The 20,541-nt window shown below is 52.4% G+C and overlaps 1 protein-coding gene across 14 annotated transcripts in view; it reads left to right on the top strand.

Moving 5' to 3' along the window:
* Nucleotides 1-20,541, top strand: part of PTK2 (protein tyrosine kinase 2) — a 257,636-nt gene that overhangs the window by 145,945 nt on the left and 91,150 nt on the right. For 13 of the 14 annotated variants that reach the window (XM_042924271.1, XM_042924268.1, XM_042924270.1 and 10 more), the window contains 4 exons: nt 5,303-5,443; nt 5,957-6,034; nt 13,871-13,978; nt 15,507-15,624. In XM_042924271.1, coding sequence (XP_042780205.1) covers nt 5,303-5,443; nt 5,957-6,034; nt 13,871-13,978; nt 15,507-15,624 — 445 coding nt within the window. Of the gene's footprint in view, nt 1-5,302; nt 5,444-5,956; nt 6,035-13,870; nt 13,979-15,506; nt 15,625-15,881; nt 16,868-20,541 lie in introns of those variants that run through there. The other variant, XM_042924276.1, reaches the window with a different exon arrangement.

The raw sequence follows: 20,541 nt of genomic DNA, 5'->3' as shown, positions 1-20,541 counted from the left end.
GGATTACTTTTTTATGACCAGCTTTGTGATGTTAAACAAACAAAAAAGGCTGCAGACCAGAGGGGTTGGGTTTGCTGGGACAGCCAGCCACACTGAGGCTCGTGAGCACCCGTGTCCTCCCCTCCCCCCAGCTTTTCAGTCTCTCTTCTGCCAAAGCTTTTGCCTGCAGTTCTCAGTGCTGCATAGAAACTGAAGGATAACAGGATGGGACGGTGTCCTCATGCTTTCTTGCACCTGCCCGTCCCTTTAAAACACCTGTTGGGCACCCAGCATGTGCCGCATGCCGCGTACTGACTCTTGCTTTCCCGGCAGCGTGCAGAGGCCGGGGCGGCCGCGGGTCCCACCCAGAGCCCTGTCCTCGTGCCCCCACCCCCGCTGCCCGGCCCGGACGGCCTCTGCGAGGGGCGGCGACGTCCTCAACGGGACGCACTCGTGCCAGGCTGCCTGGGCTTCAGCCCTGGCTCTGCCGTGCAGCTCTTTGTTGCGTCTGTGCCTCCGTTTCCTCATTTGTAAGATGGGGCTGGTGAGAGAACTTCTCCCTGAGGGCGCTGCAGAGACACAGGGAGGCTCGACCCCAGAGAGCAGCTGTGTCCCCCCTGAGCCTCCCTGAGTGGCCCGTGGTGACACGACGCCCGACGGCCGCCGCCCCGCGAGCTGAACCTGCTCTGCCCGCCCACTGTGCTCTTCCCTTCGGACCCCCGGGCCGAGAGGCCTCGCAGCCTCTGTCCTTGCGTGGTTCGATGATGCAGCGTCCCGGAGGCCCCAGGGTTGAAGGTGCAGCGTGAGGTGATCCAGTCCGTGTTTTCAAAAGAGCGCGTGGCAATGTGTGTAGGTGCCCACGGGAGGCGAGAGTGGGGCTCCTGTGCCGGAGAGGATTAGAGAACTCGATACGGTTTCCGGAAAAGCGCTGCGGGACTTGGGGGTGTAGTGGATTTGAGGGGTTAGGGAAAAGAGGTCACGGCTGCCACCTAGGGCTTTGTCTCGAAGCATCTGGGAGACTGGCCTGGGGTGCAGTAAGGTCCTGAGTTCTCTTAGTGGCCGTCAGCTTGCAGGTGTCTGGGATGTCCAGCGGGGGCCTCGGGTGGGCCGGGGTGTGTGTGAGTCTGATGCTCAGGAGGAGACTTCGGTGGCTTGTTTTTTTCTTTTTCTTTTTCTTTTTCTTTTTCTTTTTCTTTTTCTTTTTCTTTTTCTTTTTCTTTTTCTTTTGTTTTTTTCTTAGAGTGCATGTGTGCAAGTAGGGGAGGATCAGAGAGAGAGAGAATCTTAAGCAGGTGCTCAGCACAGAGCCTGACACAGGGCTTGATCTCACAACTCTGAGGTCATGATCTGAACAGAAATTAAGGCTCCGAGGCTCAACCGAGTGAACCACCGAGGCTCCAGCATTTGCTCGCTTTAAAGAGCGACTTCTGTGTCTGCTACTTCAGAGAGGGACACCATTTGGGTGATGCGTTTTTGAAAGCATCACACGAATGACCAGGTGGAAACGTAGAGTGTCGTCCGTCGTTTATAAACTCGTGGTTTGTTGGGAACTGCCTACAAGGCACGGAAATGCCCTCTTTTCCGGGCCTCTTTGACGCGGTTTTAGTCACCGCACGTCATTACTTGTCTGAGTGCAAGCATTCCTCTTAGAGGTGTGAATGACTAGATCGGCTTTTTGTTAATGTTAATAAAAATGAGTTGTCCCTGCTTGTGGTCCCCATGCTCTTTGGACAGCCGTCCTTTGCAGCAGCCACCGTGTCCTAGATTGGCGTGCACTTGCGGGAAGAGTTGGGAAGCTTCTGGGGCTTTCTGTGCACTGGTTTCCTCCTTCGACGGGCACATGGACGCACTGAAGCAGCCCGCCCTCCCCAGGCCATTGAAATCTCCCGCTTACGTGCCGGGGAGTGAAGTGTCCTCAGTTTACGAGACAGACCAGAATTGATTTCTGTCTCATCTGTGTGAGGGTTGTGATGCCAGAGTCGTGCCCTCACTCATTCTGAGGCACATAATTGGGTTTCGCTGTGGGCCGCACTCCTTCCTCCATACTCTTCGAGAATGACGAGGCCACTCGGGCCCGCTTCTCGCTCACGAAGATCTTACCCAATTGCCACGTTTGAAAGTAAATTCAAGGTGAGGTGGGACCCAGCGCACATGGTGCTGGCTCCTCCCTGCTGCCGCCTCGTGGTGTCTCCGAGGACGAGGTGAGTGAGCCCGCCTCACAGCCCCGTCCACCTCCACCGTGTCACCTGCCTGACTTCCCTCACCTCCAGAGAGTAGCTGCTTGGCAGGGCCACCGGGCAGACTCGGGGTCCGTTTGCACGGCCAGGTCTGGTACCATTTCTGTTGACCGGCACCTGACAGCCCCGTGCCCCTAGCACCCCACTCGTGCTGGCGTGGATGGAGATCAGAACGCTTTTCTTCTCCCGCTGAACGCCGAGTTTCTCGAGGGCAAGGCATCTGTGCCAACTCTTCAGTGCTTCCCAAGTGCCAAGCACAGAATAGAATTTCCTTAGTGGATTCGTTCTGGGTCCAGAGCAGAGCGGACCTCCTTGTCAGGGACTGGCTTGCTTTCAGGAAACTCGCAGGACGCTGTGTTGCTCATTTATAACGAGGAAAATGCCTTGCGAGTAGGTGCAGACAGTACCCAGGTCTCCTTGGCCAGTGTACTCGCTCCTGGGGGACAGTTGGACCTAATAGACCACGAGAACGTTTGCAAAGCCTGAGTCAGAACAACTATTAAATGCTATCTTAGCCCATGATAAGAGTGGCCTTTTCAGCCCCTTGGCCCGTGGCCGGTGCTTAGATGGGCGTTCCCAAAGACGCGCTTCCCAGACCTCTCTCGACCAAGCACCCGAGGCTAACCGGTCGGTCATTTTCTGTGTGAACACCTGATGGCCCGTTTTACTTCTCTCGAGTTTAGATAATGTGATCTAAGTTACAGTCAGCTGTTGGCCCACCCTGGCTGCAGCCTCCACTCGGTCTGTGGGAGCCGCCCGTACATACGTCAGCTGGAGACTCTGACCGTGCTGTCCCCAGCCCTGCCCTCTCCTGAGCGCCAAATCTGTATCCAGCTGTCTGCTTGATGGTTCTGGTCCAAAGACTGAAGGATCACACACACGTCCCGAATTGGCGTGACTTTATTTTCACCACACCTGCCCCTTCTGCTTGTCCATATGTCCCGTCCACAAACCTTGTCATGCTCGATTGCCTGTTTCCCTCCCGGCCCACCGAGGTCGTCCGAGCGTCCCAAAGGTGCCCCACCCTCTCCTTTAGCACCACCTCAGGGTCTGTGTCACTGGTGTTTCTGGGGTGGCCTGTTCCGGGAACCTGGCTGGTCTTTCTGCTTCTCACAGCCTCCCCCAAGCCTCCTGTGCCAGAGCTGAGCGAGCCTTTACAATGAAGGCCGTGTGCCATAGGTCATCGTCCAGCACCCGCTCCTCTGGTTCTCGGCACCTGTCCTCCGCCTGCCTGGGTCTCCCACGCTGCCGTCTTCACCCCGTAACCTCAGCCGCTGTGACTGTGTCTTACTCTTTGACCGCAGCTGTCACTGTCCCCTCGCTCTCTGCAGGTGCGGTAACCCTTTGAGCACACGGGGACCTTCAAGCCGCTGCAGGCAGGCTGTCACCTGTGTGTGTCACTCCCTGGCGGTCCACCTCCTAGCAGCCCCCGACGTGCTGAGGGGGGGACACGCTGAAGTCTGCGGCCCTTCACTCCCCTCCGCCCCCGCCCCGGCCTTCTCCGCCCGCTGGCTCTGCTTCCTGTCTGAGTGCCTCTCACGCGGCTTTCAGCTGGGCTCCTGCTCCCCTCCCAGACCCCCACCTGCCAGCCTGCTTCTCCCACAGGCTCACCGTCTCAGTTCGTGGGAACTCTTGTCTCTTAGTGCACCTTGTTGGTTCCGATTTTCGGGATAAATCTACTTCACCCCCTTCCTGCTGCCGCCCTGTGTCCACTCTGCCAGCCTCTTGCCTAGATGGCTTGGAGCATCCTGCCTCGTCTCTCCTGCTTCTTCCTTCGTGCTGTTCACAGCACAGCAGCGCCTGCGTCAGATCACATCGGTCTGCTTGGCGCGTCCAAGGACCCTGTCTGTCCCCACGGCGAAAGCCGAGCACTCGCTGTGGCGGTCTTCTCCTAGCCGTCGTCCTCAGACCTTACCGCGTATCCTTTGCCCACTGGCCTCCCCAGGCTTCCTCCGACACCACGGACGGTGGGCTTGCTGCCCGGAGGCCCTTCCTGCCACTGTCCAGCTGCTCATGGTGCATAAGTAGAAGAGTGAGATGTGCGAGGTCTCAAAGGTCAGCTGTGGTCCCGCCACACAGAGAAGGGCGTATGTGGTCTGTCTTCTCTGTGCTGGTACGTGAGCGCCTGTGCTCACACATGACCGCGTCCCATCCCCAATGCTCCCCTTTAAAAGGCCTCTGTCCCTGACATACAGATCATTTCGCCATATTATCTCGTGTAACACCGTGATACGGACTTTAACATCAGTAAATTAGTTCTGCACAATAGTCTTTTTTTTTTTTTTTTAAATGTTTGTTTTTGAGAGAAGAGAGACAGAGCATGAGCAGGAGAGGGACAGAGAGAGAATTCGAAGCAGGCTCCAGGCTCTGAGCCGTCAGCACAGAACTCGACACGGGGCTTAAACTTGCTGAGCACGAGATCTTGACCTGAGGTGAAGTTGGACACTTAACCAGCTGAGCCACCCAGGCGCCCCTGCACAACAGCCCTCAGGGCTGCATACAGTGTGGACAGACACGTGCAGACGCGTGTAACCCACCTGTTACTAGGCACACTTGCGCACCGAGCCTCCTTGTTGCTGAATCTTTGTGTAGTTCTTGAATCGTTTCTTAAGAGCCGTGCCTTGGAATTTTAATTTCTGGATCCGGAGTTGGGTGTCTTTTTTTAAGGTATTTGTGCTGCGAAATTGCCCTTCACCAGCCTTGTATCGACATACCCTCCTAACGGTGGGGCGTGTGAGTCCTTTATACCTAATCCTTGGCCAGCTTCCTTCCCTTCGTGTACGTAGATAGTATGCACCTATCCTGCCTAACTTTTTACCACATGTTCTAGTAAGCAAATTATCTCTTTACAGATTTCTGTTGAAGAAATAAGACTTGGAACCCCCGAACCGTGTGCTTAAAAAGGGTTAGGATGCTATATCCTACACGACCTGTACTTTATTGCAGCTAGTTAAAAAAAATGAAGCTTTGACAAGCGATGATGTCTCCTAGTAATGCGAACACAGGTGGTCGCGGGTGGTGGGAGGAAAGATCTGTGCTGTTAGCTCTTACTGCTCTAAGATGATTCTTGTAATTGTATCATACAGGCCAAAACACTAAGAAAACTGATCCAGCAGACATTTAGACAGTTCGCCAACCTGAACAGAGAAGAGAGCATTCTGAAATTCTTTGAGATCCTCTCCCCAGTGTACCGATTTGATAAAGAGTGCTTCAAGTGTGCCCTCGGTGTGAGTATGGGGACGTGGGGGGTGTGAGTGCGGGGCAGAGGATAGTGGACGAGGTGTGGGTTCTCCTGCTGTTTCTTATCCACGGGCATCTAAATTTCTGATTGAAATCTGAAATGTCACATTTTTTACACCACGAGAATATTTGTCATTTTCAGTGAGAAAAATGCAAAAAGAAAATATATCAATGTAAAAATGAAATCCTCTTTTTAAAAAGCGTGCCTGTGTTGATAATTAGAATTTTTTATTCCAGCCCAGGGATTGGTTAACTGTTGTCTAGAGGCGAGTTTACTATTCAAATAATCTTTCCAAAGAAACCAGTAGCTTCCCCCGCATCTGACGCTGGGTTGGGGAAGTTACAGACGTTTTGTACTGCCTGGTTGGACAGACGAATCACAAGCTGAGGTGCTCCCCACAGCCCCCGCTTTGGTCCTTTTAATGTGTCCACAGCCTTTCATCTGAAATCTCTCTTTTTTCTTCTGGTACCTTTGTCACCACCGGTTTCGCCTCCAAAAGTCAAGCTGGATTATTTCAGTGGAACTGGCGATCGGCCCAGAAGAAGGAATCAGTTACCTCACGGACAAGGGCTGCAGCGTAAGTCTGGGCTGGCGCGTCCTGGCATGCCGTGTGCACGCACGCGCTGCTCGCGTGGGACCTCACTGAGCTCTCTGCTCCCACACCCCCAGAGGGGCCTCTGTCCTGAGTTCTGCCTCAGTGGTTAAGTATTCAGTAAGTGCTGCTGGGTCAGCCAGATACTCACAGACAAAAAGCAGTGAACTCTGACCCCTGTCGGCACACCATAGCAAAACCCATTCCGGATGGAGTATGGATCTACACGTGAAAGAGAAACGATAAAAATATTAGAAGAAAACATTGGGAATTTCTGTAAACCTGGGGTAGGCAGAGTTCCTTAAACAGGACTTAAAAAGTGCTAACTCTAAAAGACAATTTTCATAAAATAGACATCGAAATCAAGAACTTCTTTTCATCAAAAGATAGTAGAAAGGCAAGCCAAACATTAGCATTAATACATTTGGCCATGGACCCTTAAATCCAAGGGAATGGTTGACAGTAAATCATTAAGTAAAGGGCACATGACCCAAGAGGACACCCCCGTGGTCAGGGGATTAAATGGAAAGGTGTTGAGCCTTCTGGTCATCACGTCCATGCATGTGGGACCACAGGTCTCTTCTAGGGTGGCTCACACGAGGAAGAGCCATAATCACAAGTGTTGACAAAGTGTGGGCCCCTGGAGCTTTCCCACGCTGATAGCAATTGACGGATGGCAGGAGCACATTGGTGTGGCCCCTTCAGGATGGTCTGTGGCATTATCCGTTGGGGTTTTTTTAATGTTTATTTATTTTTGAGAGAGAGACAGACCCATAGGATTCAAAGCAGGCTCCAGACTCCGAGCTATCAGCACAGAGCCCGATGCAGGGTGAGAACCCACAAACTGTGAGATCACGACCTGAGCTTAAGTCAGACACTTAACTGAGCCATACATGTGCCCCAGCATTATCTGTTTTTATTACTCACGGATTGTTTTAGTTGTAGCCTTTAGATTTGACTGGTGGTCTCCTGTGTTTTCTTGACTATTTTCTTTGTCCTTTTTACATGTAAGTCTTCCTGTGGAATCCACAGGCGAGGTCACAGGTGGGGCCCTTAGTGTGGTCAAGGGGGCAGGCTGTGGAGGACATGGCCACGGTCCCCACGTTGACTCGCTCTCACGCCAGCCTCGTGGCTTTGGGGTCCTGCGCCATCGACTTGTGTCTCCTTGGTAGTAAAATGGCCATAATCATTTCAACCGCATAATAGGGTCAGCAAGAGAATTAAATACTTACATGGATTTGGAGTGTTTAGGTCATGGCCTCGTACCGCGAAATCCCTTAGAAATTTGAGTGTCGTCACTGGTAGGTGGCTGGTTATTGCTGGCCCTGGTGCAGGCAGCAGCTGGCGGTGTCCTTGCGGTTTATCGGGTCGTGTCATCTGGTACCTCTTGCAGTGCCCCCCGGGCACCTCCGTCCCGCACCACTGGTCAGTCGTCTCCTTCTGGATTGACTCCACACGGTTCCAGGTGCCCCAGCCCAGGGTTTCCTTTTTCCCCCACATCTTCTCTGTGTGTCACTCCTCGTTTGTACATTTGTCTGGCTCTTCCTGGTTACTTAGTCTTTCAAAACCAAATCTATAAAATTCACAGAAAGTGCTGTTGGGATTCCAGCTTGTATGTTAATTTTGTGAAATTTTGTGGAAGTAGATATTTTTTGATACGAATTTTCTGTCCAAGAATATGGCATGTCTTTGTATCTGGTCAGGATTGCTTTATATCCTTCAGGAGGATTTTGTAGTCTTTTTCACATGCGTCTTTCCTGCTAAACCAGTTCATGAGTATTTTACTGGTTTTGGCCTATTTTTGAATGGGTTTTTATGGACTATTTCTAATTCAAAATGCATACTGCAAGCATAGCCGAATATGCTCGATTGTTGTTTATGATGATGCTGTATTCAACAAGCTTATCATTCATTTACTAAGTCATTTTCATTAGAATCTTACCCTCTGTAGGTATATAATCATCTAATTGGCAAAACAAGAATTTTTCTCCCTTCTTCCCTAGTCTGTACAGTTTTTTCCTTTCCTTGTATTCCAAGGCTCCTTCAAGGTCATGTTTAATGATGGGTGGCAGAAGAGATCCCCGGGTCATTCTGGATTGTATCAATTGAAAGTGTGTCTTCATTTGGGGTAATGCTTGTTGTTAGGTTTCAGTAATGCGTGTCTTTGGTGTTCTTGTTTATTTATGTATTTAAATTATGCCCTTTTGTGCTTAGAATTTTTATCAGGAGGGCTGCTATATGTAATTAAAGGTCTTTTCAGCCTTTACTGATATGATCTTGGTTTTTCTCCCTTAATTTATTGTTTTATAGTGTATTGATGGTGTGTCGGTATTGAGCTGTTAAGTGACTCCTACTTGGTTGTGCTGTATTGTTGTTTTGAAATCTTGATTTATTATATTTGCTGATATGTGGAATTTTTGCAACTATTCATAAGTGAGATTAATGAAAATTTTCCTTGTTTTGAATGTTTATTTTTGAGAGAGAGAGAGAGCGAGCATGAGTAGAGGCGGGGCAGAGAGTGAGGGGGACACAGCGTCTGAAGCAGACTCCAGGCTCTGAGCCATCAGCACAGAGCCTGACACAGGGCTCGAGCTCAGGAACTAGGAACAGTGAGATCATGACCTGAGCTGAAGTCGGATGCTTAAATGACTGAGCCACCCAGGCACCCCCATTCTAATCTTTTTTATATTAGCTTTATAAGGGCATGATGTTAAAAATTACACTAAGTTCATCAGGTAAATTGGGGTCTTTCTATGATTTTATGGCCTGAAGTATTTTAAGCCAGAATTGGAATTGCGATTTTGTACAGGTGAGGTAGGTTTGGTCTGTGTGACCCCTGCCATCCTCCCGGGGACAGGTGTGTGAGTGCCTCTCTGGCTCCTTCTACACCAGCACAGCTGGTCAGGTTGTGCACTTCTGGCGTTGGCTTTGGTAACTTACATTTTGTTAGTATGTGCTCTGCTTCCCCACAGGTTCAGGCAGTTGCCATGGAGCTGTGCCTCGTGACTTCCAGTAACTTCAGGCCTGTGTCTGGTCTCACGCCCAAGCTGTCTGCGGAGGCTGGCCCTTGGGGCCTGTGGAGGGCTCGTCTGTTGTAGGTGTCTTTCCAGGACAGGCTCAGAGATCAGGGTCTCAGCATTTCGATTCATTTTCAGTAATGGCAGCGTTTACCTTTAGGCAGATCCCCTTTCCTGGTCTTGTTTGATTGTTTTTATCGTTTTTTTCCTGCTGTTCCCTTTGGATGTGTCTCTACAACTTATTCTCACTTCCTTTTTCCGATACCGCTTTTACTGTCTGACCAGGTTTGGTGTGTGATCGTCTTCCTTTGCAGTTTGAACTTTCAGTTTTGTTTCTCTTATTGTAGCATTATTTAAGGGGATGGTAGTTTTCAAGTAGCTCAGGGGGTTTGGGTCTCACCTTTATTATTTCTAATGCTCCTGGCTGACGAGCAGAGCACATGTTGTTTACATGCTAGTTATTTTGAATGTGTTCCAGTCTTCACTATAGCCGGGCACGTGGTTGATTTTTATAAATGTTCTACGGAAGAAACATACATTTTCTCTTTGGTGCTACAAGGATCAGTGTGCTCGGAAGTGTGAGTGACTGGTTACATAAAGAAGGAGGAGTGGGCCGGGGCAGTCAGGATAGAGCCCCGCGAGTTCCTGTGGAAGCTGCCGTGCTGCGTTTCCACCTGCCACACTGCCCTGCCCCGTCCCGTGCCTTCCACGGTGAGCGCCACGCTTCTGGAAGGCCGCCTCTGGCCGTGTAACGGCCCCTCTGTCTCCTCTGCTCTCGCTCCTGCACCAGTAAATGCCTCCGGTGTCTGGGCCGTTCTTGTTAGCGTAGAAAATGTGTAGTTTCTCTCTTCCTGAAACCCAGATCCCTTGCCCTCTCCCTCCCAGGCACCTCACGTGTTTCCTCTTTCCTTTATTGCAAAAGTTCTTGGCGCGTGTGGCCGTTGAGAGCCTGGCGATGCGTGGCTGCCCCGGGCCGGGCTGGCCTGAGCACGTCGCCTGTCTTGGGCCCGCTGCACTCGGGCTGCCCTGCCTCCCCTGCCGCCCCAGCACCCGCCCAGCCGCCTCGGCCGGGGGCGCCAGTGACCCTCGTGCAGCTAAGCCCCCTCCGTCCTTCTGAGTCCTCATCTACTTCACTGGACTCCTGGGTCACCGCGTTCTCCGGCACCATTCGATACAAGTATGATACCAGCAGCAGATAGAATTTTAAGTGTTGTAGTAACCACATCTTAAAAGGTAAAAAGGAATCGTGTCTTACCCCAGAATATCCAAGACACCATCATTTCAAGGGATCACCCATATAAAAGTTCTGGAGATGTCTTCTCGGCTTTTTATCATGCTGAGTCTTTGAAGTCGGCACGCTTCCTGCGCTCCCGTCGCGCCTCTGTTTGGACGAGCCGCACACCACCAGGTGCTCCCCAGCCGCGTGTGGCTTCCCGCTACCGTACGGGACGGGGCGGCTCCTGGTCTCCTCTGCACCCCTTTCCCTCCCTTTGGGCTGCCGGTGACTCCTGCTGGGCCTCGTCTGAATGGCGGATCGGCCGGCTTGCACGTGTGTCTGTGTGGCCGCTCGGAGCCGGCGCCCAGCGCAGAGTGAGGTCCGCACGGTCCCGCCTTCACGGAGCCCAAGTGCCATTCTCGTTCCCAGCGAGACTCGTTCCGAGACCCTCGCCTTTCCCCCTGCCCCTCGCCCCCAAACAGACGCGGTAGTTTTGTGCGGTGCCCTCGGTTGCTTTGTTGTGGTCCTTCTCACAGTTGTGACCAGATGCTGATTCGGGCGATGGCTTATGCCCGGAGTCACGTCAGCCTTGTTCGCTGCTGTACTCCTGGTGCCTGGAACGGAGCCCCGCACCCCGTAAGTCTTCCGAGTCCGTTCCTTCACCCCCTCACACATCAAGCGTGGCCCTCCTTCCCTGCGGTGCAGCGGCGGGCGGGACGGGCCTCCGCCCCTCTGTCACCCTCACGGGCCGTTCAGTCCGGCTGTGGGATCGGATAGGAGAAAGACCAGCAACGAAAAAACAAACATAATCCGATTGTGAAAGAGGTGGCGTGAGCGTGTGTGTGTCCGGTTGAGAGAGGGCGGTCAGCGTCGGCCCCTCCCCACCCTGCCTCCTTGACAACAGATCTTGCTTAGGAGCCTCTTCTAACCTGAAGTAAACCGCGGAGCGTGCTGCACACATGTAACCTCAACCACTCTCCTTCAGTGTGTCGGCGCACAGCCAAACGATTGGCAGACGTAACAGAATATTCCGATACTTAGTAATGAACGTTTTCATCTGAGGGAGGGTGACCAGAAGCCCTCCCTTACAAGTAGTACAGGAGAGCGATGAGGGAGTTTTGTGGCCGACCCTGGGGGATAATGTCAGAATGAGGGAGGAAAACAGTAGGTTAACAAGAAAAGGAATCTAATTTTCATGACTTAAATTTCTCATTGTGCTTTAGAGAAAACTTTTTCATTATGAGTATTTTTATGTAATCACTTAGTGAAACTAGTTGAGATGTCCCTCGTTTCATGTGTCAGCACCAGCTTAATGACATTCGATTCCTGCTCTGTTGGAAGGAGCCTCATCTCCTCCTTTACGGATGTGTGTGTGCGGGGCCAGCAGGTCAGATACCAAACAAAATTTCTCCCCATAATGTCATTTTCCCAAATGGTGAGCACTCATAATACAGTTCCAAAGATAGCAAAGTACAGTATTTTCTAAATTACACATAAATTGTATTCCTAGAAAATTCACTGTGGAGCATACTTTGTGTTTTAAAATAGACTTGGGTTCAGGGTGCCTGGGTGGCTCAGTCGATTAAGCAGCCGACTGTTGATTTCAGCTCAGGTTGTGATCTCACGGTCCGTGAGATCAAGCCTCACGTCGGGCTCTGTGCTGACGGTGCAGAGCCTGCTTGGGATTCTCCGCCTGCCTCTCTGTCTCTCTCTCTCTCTCTCTCAAAATAAATAAACATTAAACAATTTTTTTTTAATAGACTTGGGTTCTAGAGTCCGATTTTTCACCAACATGAACATGCCACCAGGACACTTGAAAGCCATTAAGGACACAGGACAGTCTTCATCGTGAGGGAATTTCCTGTGCATTGTGTGACGTCCCACAGCCCCAGTCCCCATTTGTAGCCCGCATTCTTAGCCAACCAAAACCAACTCTCTGGGACACGGTTCTGCCCCAGTAAGACTAGAGTGCGGCCAGTGACGGTGAGCTCGTGATGAGAAATTAGGTCCAAGAGGCAGGCGGAGGGCAGACCGGGTGGGCGTCCGCTTCCTTTTGCTGGCGTTGTACCTGTCTGAGCAGGGGACCGTCAGGCCTGACTTACACTTCGAAGTACCTCCCTGGCTTCCGGGTGGGGTGGTCCGTGAGGGGACAGGCACAGACCAGGGGAACAGCCGTGGGGCTGATGCTCTAAGCACGATACCGAACGGTGACTGCACTAGAGTGGCAGCCGGGAGGGTGGAAGGAAAACGCGGGGGCTCCAGGCGTGGAGCTCGGCCGGGTGTGGGTGAGGGAAGGGAGGAGCCAGTGAGGAGCTGCGGGAGGAGCCTGCTTGTTGGCTCTGGAGCAGGGTTGAGCGGTGATGCTTGTTGCCGTGCTGGGGAGGACTGGAGGAGAAGCAGGTGTTGAGCACGGATCCCGTGGCCGTGCTGTTCACGGTCGGTCCCCTGCATCCGTGTGGGGGTGCGAGGCGGCCGGACACGCGTCCCGGTTCGGGGCTGGAGGTGGTACTCGCACCACGGGGCCGGCTGGGGCTGCTGGGGCGCCACAGCCCCGGGGCCCTTGATGGTTTACAGAAGGAGCAGAGGAGAAGCGGGAGCACCTGGGGAAGGCCGAGGAGGGAGGCGGGGTCCCCCGAGGGCAGGCGGCAGGAGGCTGGGAGAAGAGAGCTGCCTGCTGCCCTGCTCGAGGCCTGGAATGGGAGACCAGGAGGGCCGCCCCGGCCCGGTCCGTCGGGAGGCCTCACGGAGCCCACCCGGCCTTCACAGCAATGCCGTGAAGATGTTCTGCTGTGAAGGGAGCTCGCTCCGAGTCACTGCTGGGCCACAGTCCCAACTCAGTCCCAGCGGCAGAATTTGGGCCAAGGGGGGCGCTCGGTGGCAGGGGCCAATCCCCACGCACTCCAAGAGAAGGAGGCTGGAATCAGGCTAGTTGCTGTGAATGAATGTGCAGGGATCGTCACGGCAACGTGGGCATTGTCAAGAAATGCTAGAAGCGGCAGACGGGCGTTTGTTTTGTCCTAAGAAGAAAAGGGTTTATTCTGTTTGGAAAAATGAAGTCGCTCCGGGCTCGTCTTCCTGGGAAGGGTCTTTGGACGCCTGCCATGTGTCTAGCACCATTACAGTCAGAGACTTGTAGCTGAGGGTGCGCTCAGGGGGGGGGGGGGGGTGCACAGGCCCCTCCCTCTCTGGGAAGGGAAGGGAGTTTCACACGTGGTTCCCCCACCCTACACCTCTACACCTGGGCCGGCCAGTGAGTCAAGTCAGGGACTTTCTCCTTCCTTCTCTGGTAGCTGTGATTCAGTCTCCCAGCTCTGGGAGAGGGAGCGCTCCTGGTCGGCGTTCGGGAGCACGGGGCACAGGCACATCCCTCACCTTGAGGTGCAAAGACGGTTCCCAGAGGTTCTAGGACTGCTCCTCGGGAGGAGAAAACCCCACTGGGGGCCGCATGCACGAGCGGCCTCTCCCCAGACGCAGTCTTCGGGAGGAGGTCCCGGGGAGAGTGGGATGGGGTGGGGACCGTGACAGTGTCACAGAACACCTGCCAGCAGTCCTTACCTGGGGTCCAAAGTGTTTGCCTTTTCTCCCAAGCCCACACATCTGGCCGACTTCAATCAAGTGCAGACCATTCAGTATTCCAACAGCGAAGACAAGGACAGGAAAGGAACGCTGCAGCTGAAAATCGCGGGCGCCCCCGAGGTAAGGGCAGAGTTCTTGCGGACCGCCAGACTCCCAGCTTTCTCCTGTGTGGGGGGTGTTCCTTCCCAAGTAGTGACGAGGACGGCAGGTGACAGCTGGCAGAGTCAGGAGCAGCGTTGTCGGGATGGCTGAAGGTTACCGTGAACTACCAAGGAAATCGGCTTCTTAGGATTACAAACAAATACAAATACCTTGGTCAAGCGGCGTCATTTCCCAGACCGTGTATGTGACGTCTCTGCCGGGGTCACCGAGACCGCGCAGCAGCCGCTCTCCTGCCGGGGGCGGGGGTTGGGGGGGACCCCACTGCCCTGACGCTTAGCCCAGAAGCCAGGAGCGACCCGGGTCGTTCTCAGACCTTAGCGAGAGAAGCAGTTTGGGATACTTTGTCCCCGTTTCCACGGCTGAGGAAGCCGAGCACGGGCGGCGGAGCTGGGGTTCGTCCCGGAGCCCCTGGTCTTAGCCCGCGTGCCACGTGGCGCAGTGGAGACGGGTGTCGTTCGGCAAACGCGGCATCAGGTGGCCCCCGGACGAGCGAGAACGCTCGCGTATGAAGGAGTCTGGGCGACCGTTGGCACAGGCAGCTGTGCTTGTGCACACAGCCCGGCCTGGACCTGTGTCGTCTGCTCCGTGCGGCTCCCGGGCCCCTTGGGCGGCGGCAGCCTTTTCTCACACGGGTTTCTTGGCCACGCTCCTCGCTTGTGCTTCCTGCCTGGGATCGGTGGCATTTCTGGGGCTCTAGGAAATGCCTTTATTCTCAGACATAAACCGATGAGACCCTAAGATCTCGAGGCTTTATTACAGATTGAAGTTTCCTGACGGTAGCTCGGTAGTGTCATTTGTCGGCACTGTTTTCAGACCTCCCCCCACCCCCACCCACCCCATGACATTCAGCTGAGCGTAGGGAAGGTCTGCGGCCCCCGGGGCAGCTGGTGACAAATGCCCGGGTCAGGGCATCCTCCGAGCTCTGACCGTCTCCTGGACGATCTTTAATGGCAGGTCTTCAGGAGGTTTGGCAAAATTGCAGGTTTGATACTGAAAAGAATGATTTCTAACCTCAGGCAGAATGTGCTGTGCGTGCTAGAAATAGTGACATTTTTCTAGTTTTCATAAGTATTAGAAAAATTATGATGGATAATTGATAACAATCGACTCCACGTTAGTTTAGTTCCTCAAATAAGCCGTACTTGAAATACGCTGATTCTCCAAATCCTTCCCTTAGTTACACTGCGCCAGAGGGGCCAGACATTCTGAGGGAAAATATTTTTTTTGCCTCCTTTAGTCCTGGAAAGTGAATCTCAGTTTAAGTGATTTTTCTCTTTTTGTCTGGGTGGCCTTCCGTCACATATTCTAGGAATAACGTCCCTAAATGTCAAACTTCCTTTTTCACGCCAACCTTACGACAGATCTGTGCTGCTGTCACTCTTCTCTGTTTCCAAGCGCATCTAGGGGTGTGATGTCATAGCACAGCTGCCCCTTTGGTTACTGGGAAGAACAATAACCCCTCTTTCCTGGTCTTTTCCCCTTTGAGCCTCTGACAGTGACAGCACCGTCCCTGACCATCGCCGAGAATATGGCTGACCTGATAGATGGGTACTGCCGGCTGGTGAACGGAGCCACGCAGTCCTTTATCATCAGGCCCCAGAAAGGTGAGGTCCCGCTTCCGCTTGAGCGTCCCCTGAGCTGCTGGCAGGCTCACCCCAGCAGCCTGCGCTCCTTCTCGTGGATCGGCCTGTGCGTGTGGCGAGAACACGGGGACTCAGCCCAGCGAATCGTATGCCGCTTTTTCTGGGGAAGGAGGGCGACGCACAGCCTGGGTTTGGACGGAGCTCCGGGGAGACAGCGCTGGCGTTCAGGCTGTTGGGTGCGAGCAACACACTGGAGCGCTTTCTAGGCCGCCGTCGGCGTAAAGACACTTGTAGGATCGTGTTCCGGGTCTGTTTGCTTCCAGGGATCCTTTGTCACGCGTGTCAAATAAAGCATCTTTCCCGTTTTTTCTCATAGAGCTCAAAAGCTTAGAGAAAAGAACAAAATCCATTCTCAGTCATGATGTATAAAGTCGATGATTGGAATGAATAACTGGCCCGGAAACAAGGCTCTCTCACCTCAAAAGCGATGTGGGGTTTTTACAAGGCAGTGATAATGGCCGTTTGAGAAGATTTGGATTTCTGAAATAATCAAACGAAATGTTCCCAGCAGGATAATAGCATAGTGGTAGCAAGACAAATTTGGGCTGTAGAATTCTATCAACTTGTGGGTTCGAATCACGAGTCCTCTGTGCTGCCGTCTGTAAATTGCTTAACCTCTCTGTGCCTCGGTGCTCTTGCTGTAAAATACAAGACACAGCGTGGCACCTGTCTTTTATGGTTTAGGGAGGATTAATGACCTCATAAAAGGCTGGGAGCCGTGTCCACCACATACTGTGGCACGTAAGTCTTAGGATCGTTCCCATCACACTGCTAGCTGCAGTGGGACCCTGACACATTGTGGGAACCTTGACTTTGACCGTCCTCACGGCGTGGTAGGTGGGTCCACAGTGGTGCCCACAGAGCAGCCAGCACTGTGGCAGGTGGCGCGGGGCCCTTGCAGCTCTCACCTCCCTGACCAGGATGGTCACAGAGAAGGAGTCCCGCAGGGCTGCGTGCCCTGTACGGGGGGGAGACAGGAAAGCACCAGGAGGGCAGATGGGGAAGGTCCGAACTCCCGTCGAGCCGCAACAGAAAGCCCAGCCCGCCCGGCAGCCGAGTACCCCGTGTTGACAGCAGTTAGAGGGAGCAGTGGGGGCATGGGAGGCAGGGGAATCATTGGAACCTTTGTGTAAAAGTTAGTGTCCTCATGTGCTCTGGAAACAATAGCGAAAGCCACAGCCAGGAAGCCACAGCCAGAAAGCCGGTAAGGACACAGCTAATCAGCAAAAATGTTTGTGACACCATGATCAGACCAAGAAAACCTAGTCATTGTTCTTTTTTCTGAAATATAGTATATGTTCATAGTAGCTTTCTTTGTATGAAACACAGTTGCTTTTAGGAATGTCTAAAGGCCACTGTTTGTCAGAACTCGTGCAGACACAGACTCTTGGCTTTACATTTCGTGCTTTATTTAAGCAGGGATATATGTACCTTGCAAATATGATTTAAATGTTTTAGGGAAATTCCTTTCCGTGAAATTAGTATTTTATGAAAGTATTCAGTGTGACATATTGCCTGTCTCCTTTTTAGCGAATAATTTAAAAAATTTTATGCTGATTTCCCTAATATTCTTTATCAGTTTGTCGGTACACCTAGAAATAACATTCAGACGTTAAGTATTAAATAAGCCGGCCATTCCATGTTTGAAACGTCAGCATCTTCCTGTGTTGGTGTTTCATTGGCTTTTTTTTCTCCTTGGGGTAAACGTTTTGATATCAGATCTTGTGAGCTGTGATGCATTAAGTTCCTCATGTGTATGACAAGAGCATAAGTGAAAATATTTCTCATAAAAACCTAGTAGGACACTGGCTGTTAGCAATTTTATGTTGTCTTTACAGAGTGAGATGTTAGACTTAGTAACTTACTCACCTGATTCTCAATCCCGGCATATTCATTTATTACACAGCTGTTTTATAGTAGATGCCTAAAGTGAAGATACATTGCCTAACAGAAATAACTGTAAATCAAACATTTAAAAAAATTTTTTTTAATGTTTATTCATTTTTTGAGAGACAGAGAGAGACAGAGAGTGAGTGGGGGAGGAGCAGAGAGAAAGAGGGACGGACACTCAACCGACTAAGCCCCGTGAGCGCCCCAAAAGAAATATTTCTAAAGCTGCGATATGGGGAGGAAGATGTCTGTGACACAGACACCAGAGCATTAAAATCTCTTCTTTCTCACACGTTCTCCCAGCTCACGAAGACAAGCCAGGATGGAAATAGGCTCTTCACAGAAGGGGGACACACAAATGTCCAGTAAGCACTGGACACAAACGAGCCAGATCGCATTTTGTGTTACTAGTTTGGTAAAGTGAGGCATCGCGGAAGATGTGCCCTTGCACTTTGTTGGCCAGCTGTTGGGGCTCGTTGTCCACCTCCTGGAAATCCTCCTGCAAAGTTAGACACGGGATGTTCCCTCTGCGCTGTTCGTAATCACTCAAAACCGGAAACAGCGTGAGCGTCCACACTGTGGGAATTAACCGCTGGATGAGGGAGCACACGCCCCCGATGCAGCTCCGTAGCTGCAAACAGTGATGAGATGGTGCTGATTTTGTGCTAAAAGCCTACAGCACGCGAGTGAGTGTGCGAGGGTGTGTGTGTGTGTGTGTAGTGAAACCTTTGTGTGTTTATTTACAAGAATAAAGGAGTCCAGATATCTGGACGAGCTAAGTGACCGACTGTGGACAGTCAGCAATCCCGGGGAGGGGGCAGGGGCAGGTGTGTGTGAAGCAAAGGGGGTGGGGCTACTGCCTTTCCACGTTACGTACCTTTATGATTTAGATTTGCTACGGTGTGTCTGTACTGTTTAACTTTAAAAAACAGCTAAAAACTTTTATTCGAGAATTAAAAGTCACATGTAGGTTCATAGGAAGATCCATCCTTCTTCCTAAAGAATTTATTCAGACAAATAACATACCCCCCCCCCACGAACGACTCGAGAAGTCCTACGTGTGCGTTCAGCTTTGTGAATTTAAAGGAATGTCCGAAATTAACCCCTGGAACCGGGTGTTTCGGGCGGTGAGTTCTGAGTGTTGAGAATGCTGCCGCCGATGTTGTGTGTTGCCGCTTTTCTCAGAGGTCTGTTACTTTCAGATCATTTCTTTCTGGAAAGTGCTCTGTTAAGACCCTCCACTCGTCAGTCGGCTCATTTACAGCCTGCCTTCTGCTCCTGCCCGCCTGCTTAGGAAGCGTCTGTGTGCCACGTGTTTATTAACTGGTCTCTTTCTCTCTCCAAGGAAGCAGGCGTTCCAACAGGGGGTGCAGACGGCTAGAGGCCACGCTGACGAGTCGCTTGGAAGGCCGTTATTAACGGGCGGTGGTGGATGTGGGCGACATGCGCTGGTAGCAGCCACGGGTGTTCTGATAGGAAGTTCCGGGAAGTCCACTTGGGCCTCCGTGCTGTAACTTGGTTACGTTGCTTGAAACTTGAGGCCAGGAAGTCGGAGTGAGGAAGCTCGCGTGGAATCGCCGTAGCGCCCCGGGCGCCACGCAGAAGCCGCGTGCGCTCTGTGTCACTCATGCCGCGCAAGCGTCCGTGCGAGTTGGTCTGGTTTCTGTTTTCTCGGTAAATAGACAGTTGTTCAGGAAGAGTCACTCGGGGCCCGAGGCTGATTCAGTTCTTGGTTAACCGAGTGGTGGTCCGAGAGCCGTCTGAGCACAGGGTACCCTGCTGAGTGTCCCGAGACACCCGTGGGCAGGTTCGGTGTAACCTTCAAGCGGTTCTGATGGGTGGGAAGTGCCCTGTAATGAGGCCAGAGCCCCAGCACGGCCGCCCGAAGCCTCCTGGGGTGTTGCAGGAAGGGCTCCTTTGAGCTCAGATCGCACTCGGGTTGAGCTTTAAGAAATTGAGGAATTTGGTGTTTCTACCAAATGAGGAATTCTTGGTATCTCTACCAAGAAGGAAGAGCTTCTTCCGAGGGTTGGAGTGTGTGAAGGCAGCACGCTGTGTTCAGGGAGATACGATATGCAGCCACAGAGAGCAGGGCACAGCGGAGAATGGAACAGGAGAGGCGGGCGACGGAGCTGCTGGGGCTGGCTTGTAGGGCAAGTGCAAGGGCAGCGAGTGCTAGAGGGGCCCTGGGAAGGCGGCAGAGAGATGGGGCATAGGTGGGCGGACACCCCAGAGAGGGAGACAGGGAGGTGTTGTGTGTCCCAGCAGAAAAAACAGTGCTTCGTGGGACACGCAGATGTGCTTAAGTTTCATCTTAAAAGCCATCGAGAGGGGCGCCCGACGGGCTCAGTCAGCAGAGTGTAGCTCTCGATCTCGGGGTCGGGAGTTCGAACCCCACGTTGCGTGTAGAGATTGCTTAAAAATTAAATCGTAAAAAAAACCCAAAAACGAGACACTACAGTTTTAAGCAGGGGGATGACTTGATGAGTTTGTACTTGGGGAAGATTATTGTGGTAGCGACTTAGGTCAGGGATGGAGTAGAAGACAGGATTAGTTCAGTGCCTGTCAGATTTGTCCACATAAAAGACGTTAAACTGGGGACTGCGTGTGCTTCCTACTTCACAGAAGGAGGGTGAGGGGAGAGGGTCTCCCCCAGCCACCAGACGTAGCCCTTTGCCTCGCTGTGATGACCACCCGGAACGACTCACAGTGCCTGGAGCCACGAGGCTCCAGGCATTGATGGGAGGTGACCCCCAGTAGAGGGCCCAGGTCGGGGGCTCAGGTTCCTGGGCTCTGGTGCATCAGCCCCTCTGCCTCTGCACAGCCCGAGGATTTGTCTTCCTTTTATTTGTGCTTCCCGTACAGATTTTGGTGTTGCGACTGGTGAGCGTTTTTATCGAAGTACAAAATGTCCTTTGGTGTAAGTCACATTGACTTTGACCGGAAGACTGTCTTCATCTTTTAGAGCTTCCTGGGAGGGATGTCTTT

The sequence above is a fragment of the Panthera leo genome, chromosome F2, assembly GCF_018350215.1.
Source record: "Panthera leo isolate Ple1 chromosome F2, P.leo_Ple1_pat1.1, whole genome shotgun sequence".
Lineage (NCBI taxonomy): Eukaryota > Metazoa > Chordata > Mammalia > Carnivora > Felidae > Panthera > Panthera leo.
The sequence above is the reverse complement of the archived record's forward strand: the minus strand, read 5'-3'. Positions and strand labels throughout refer to the sequence as shown.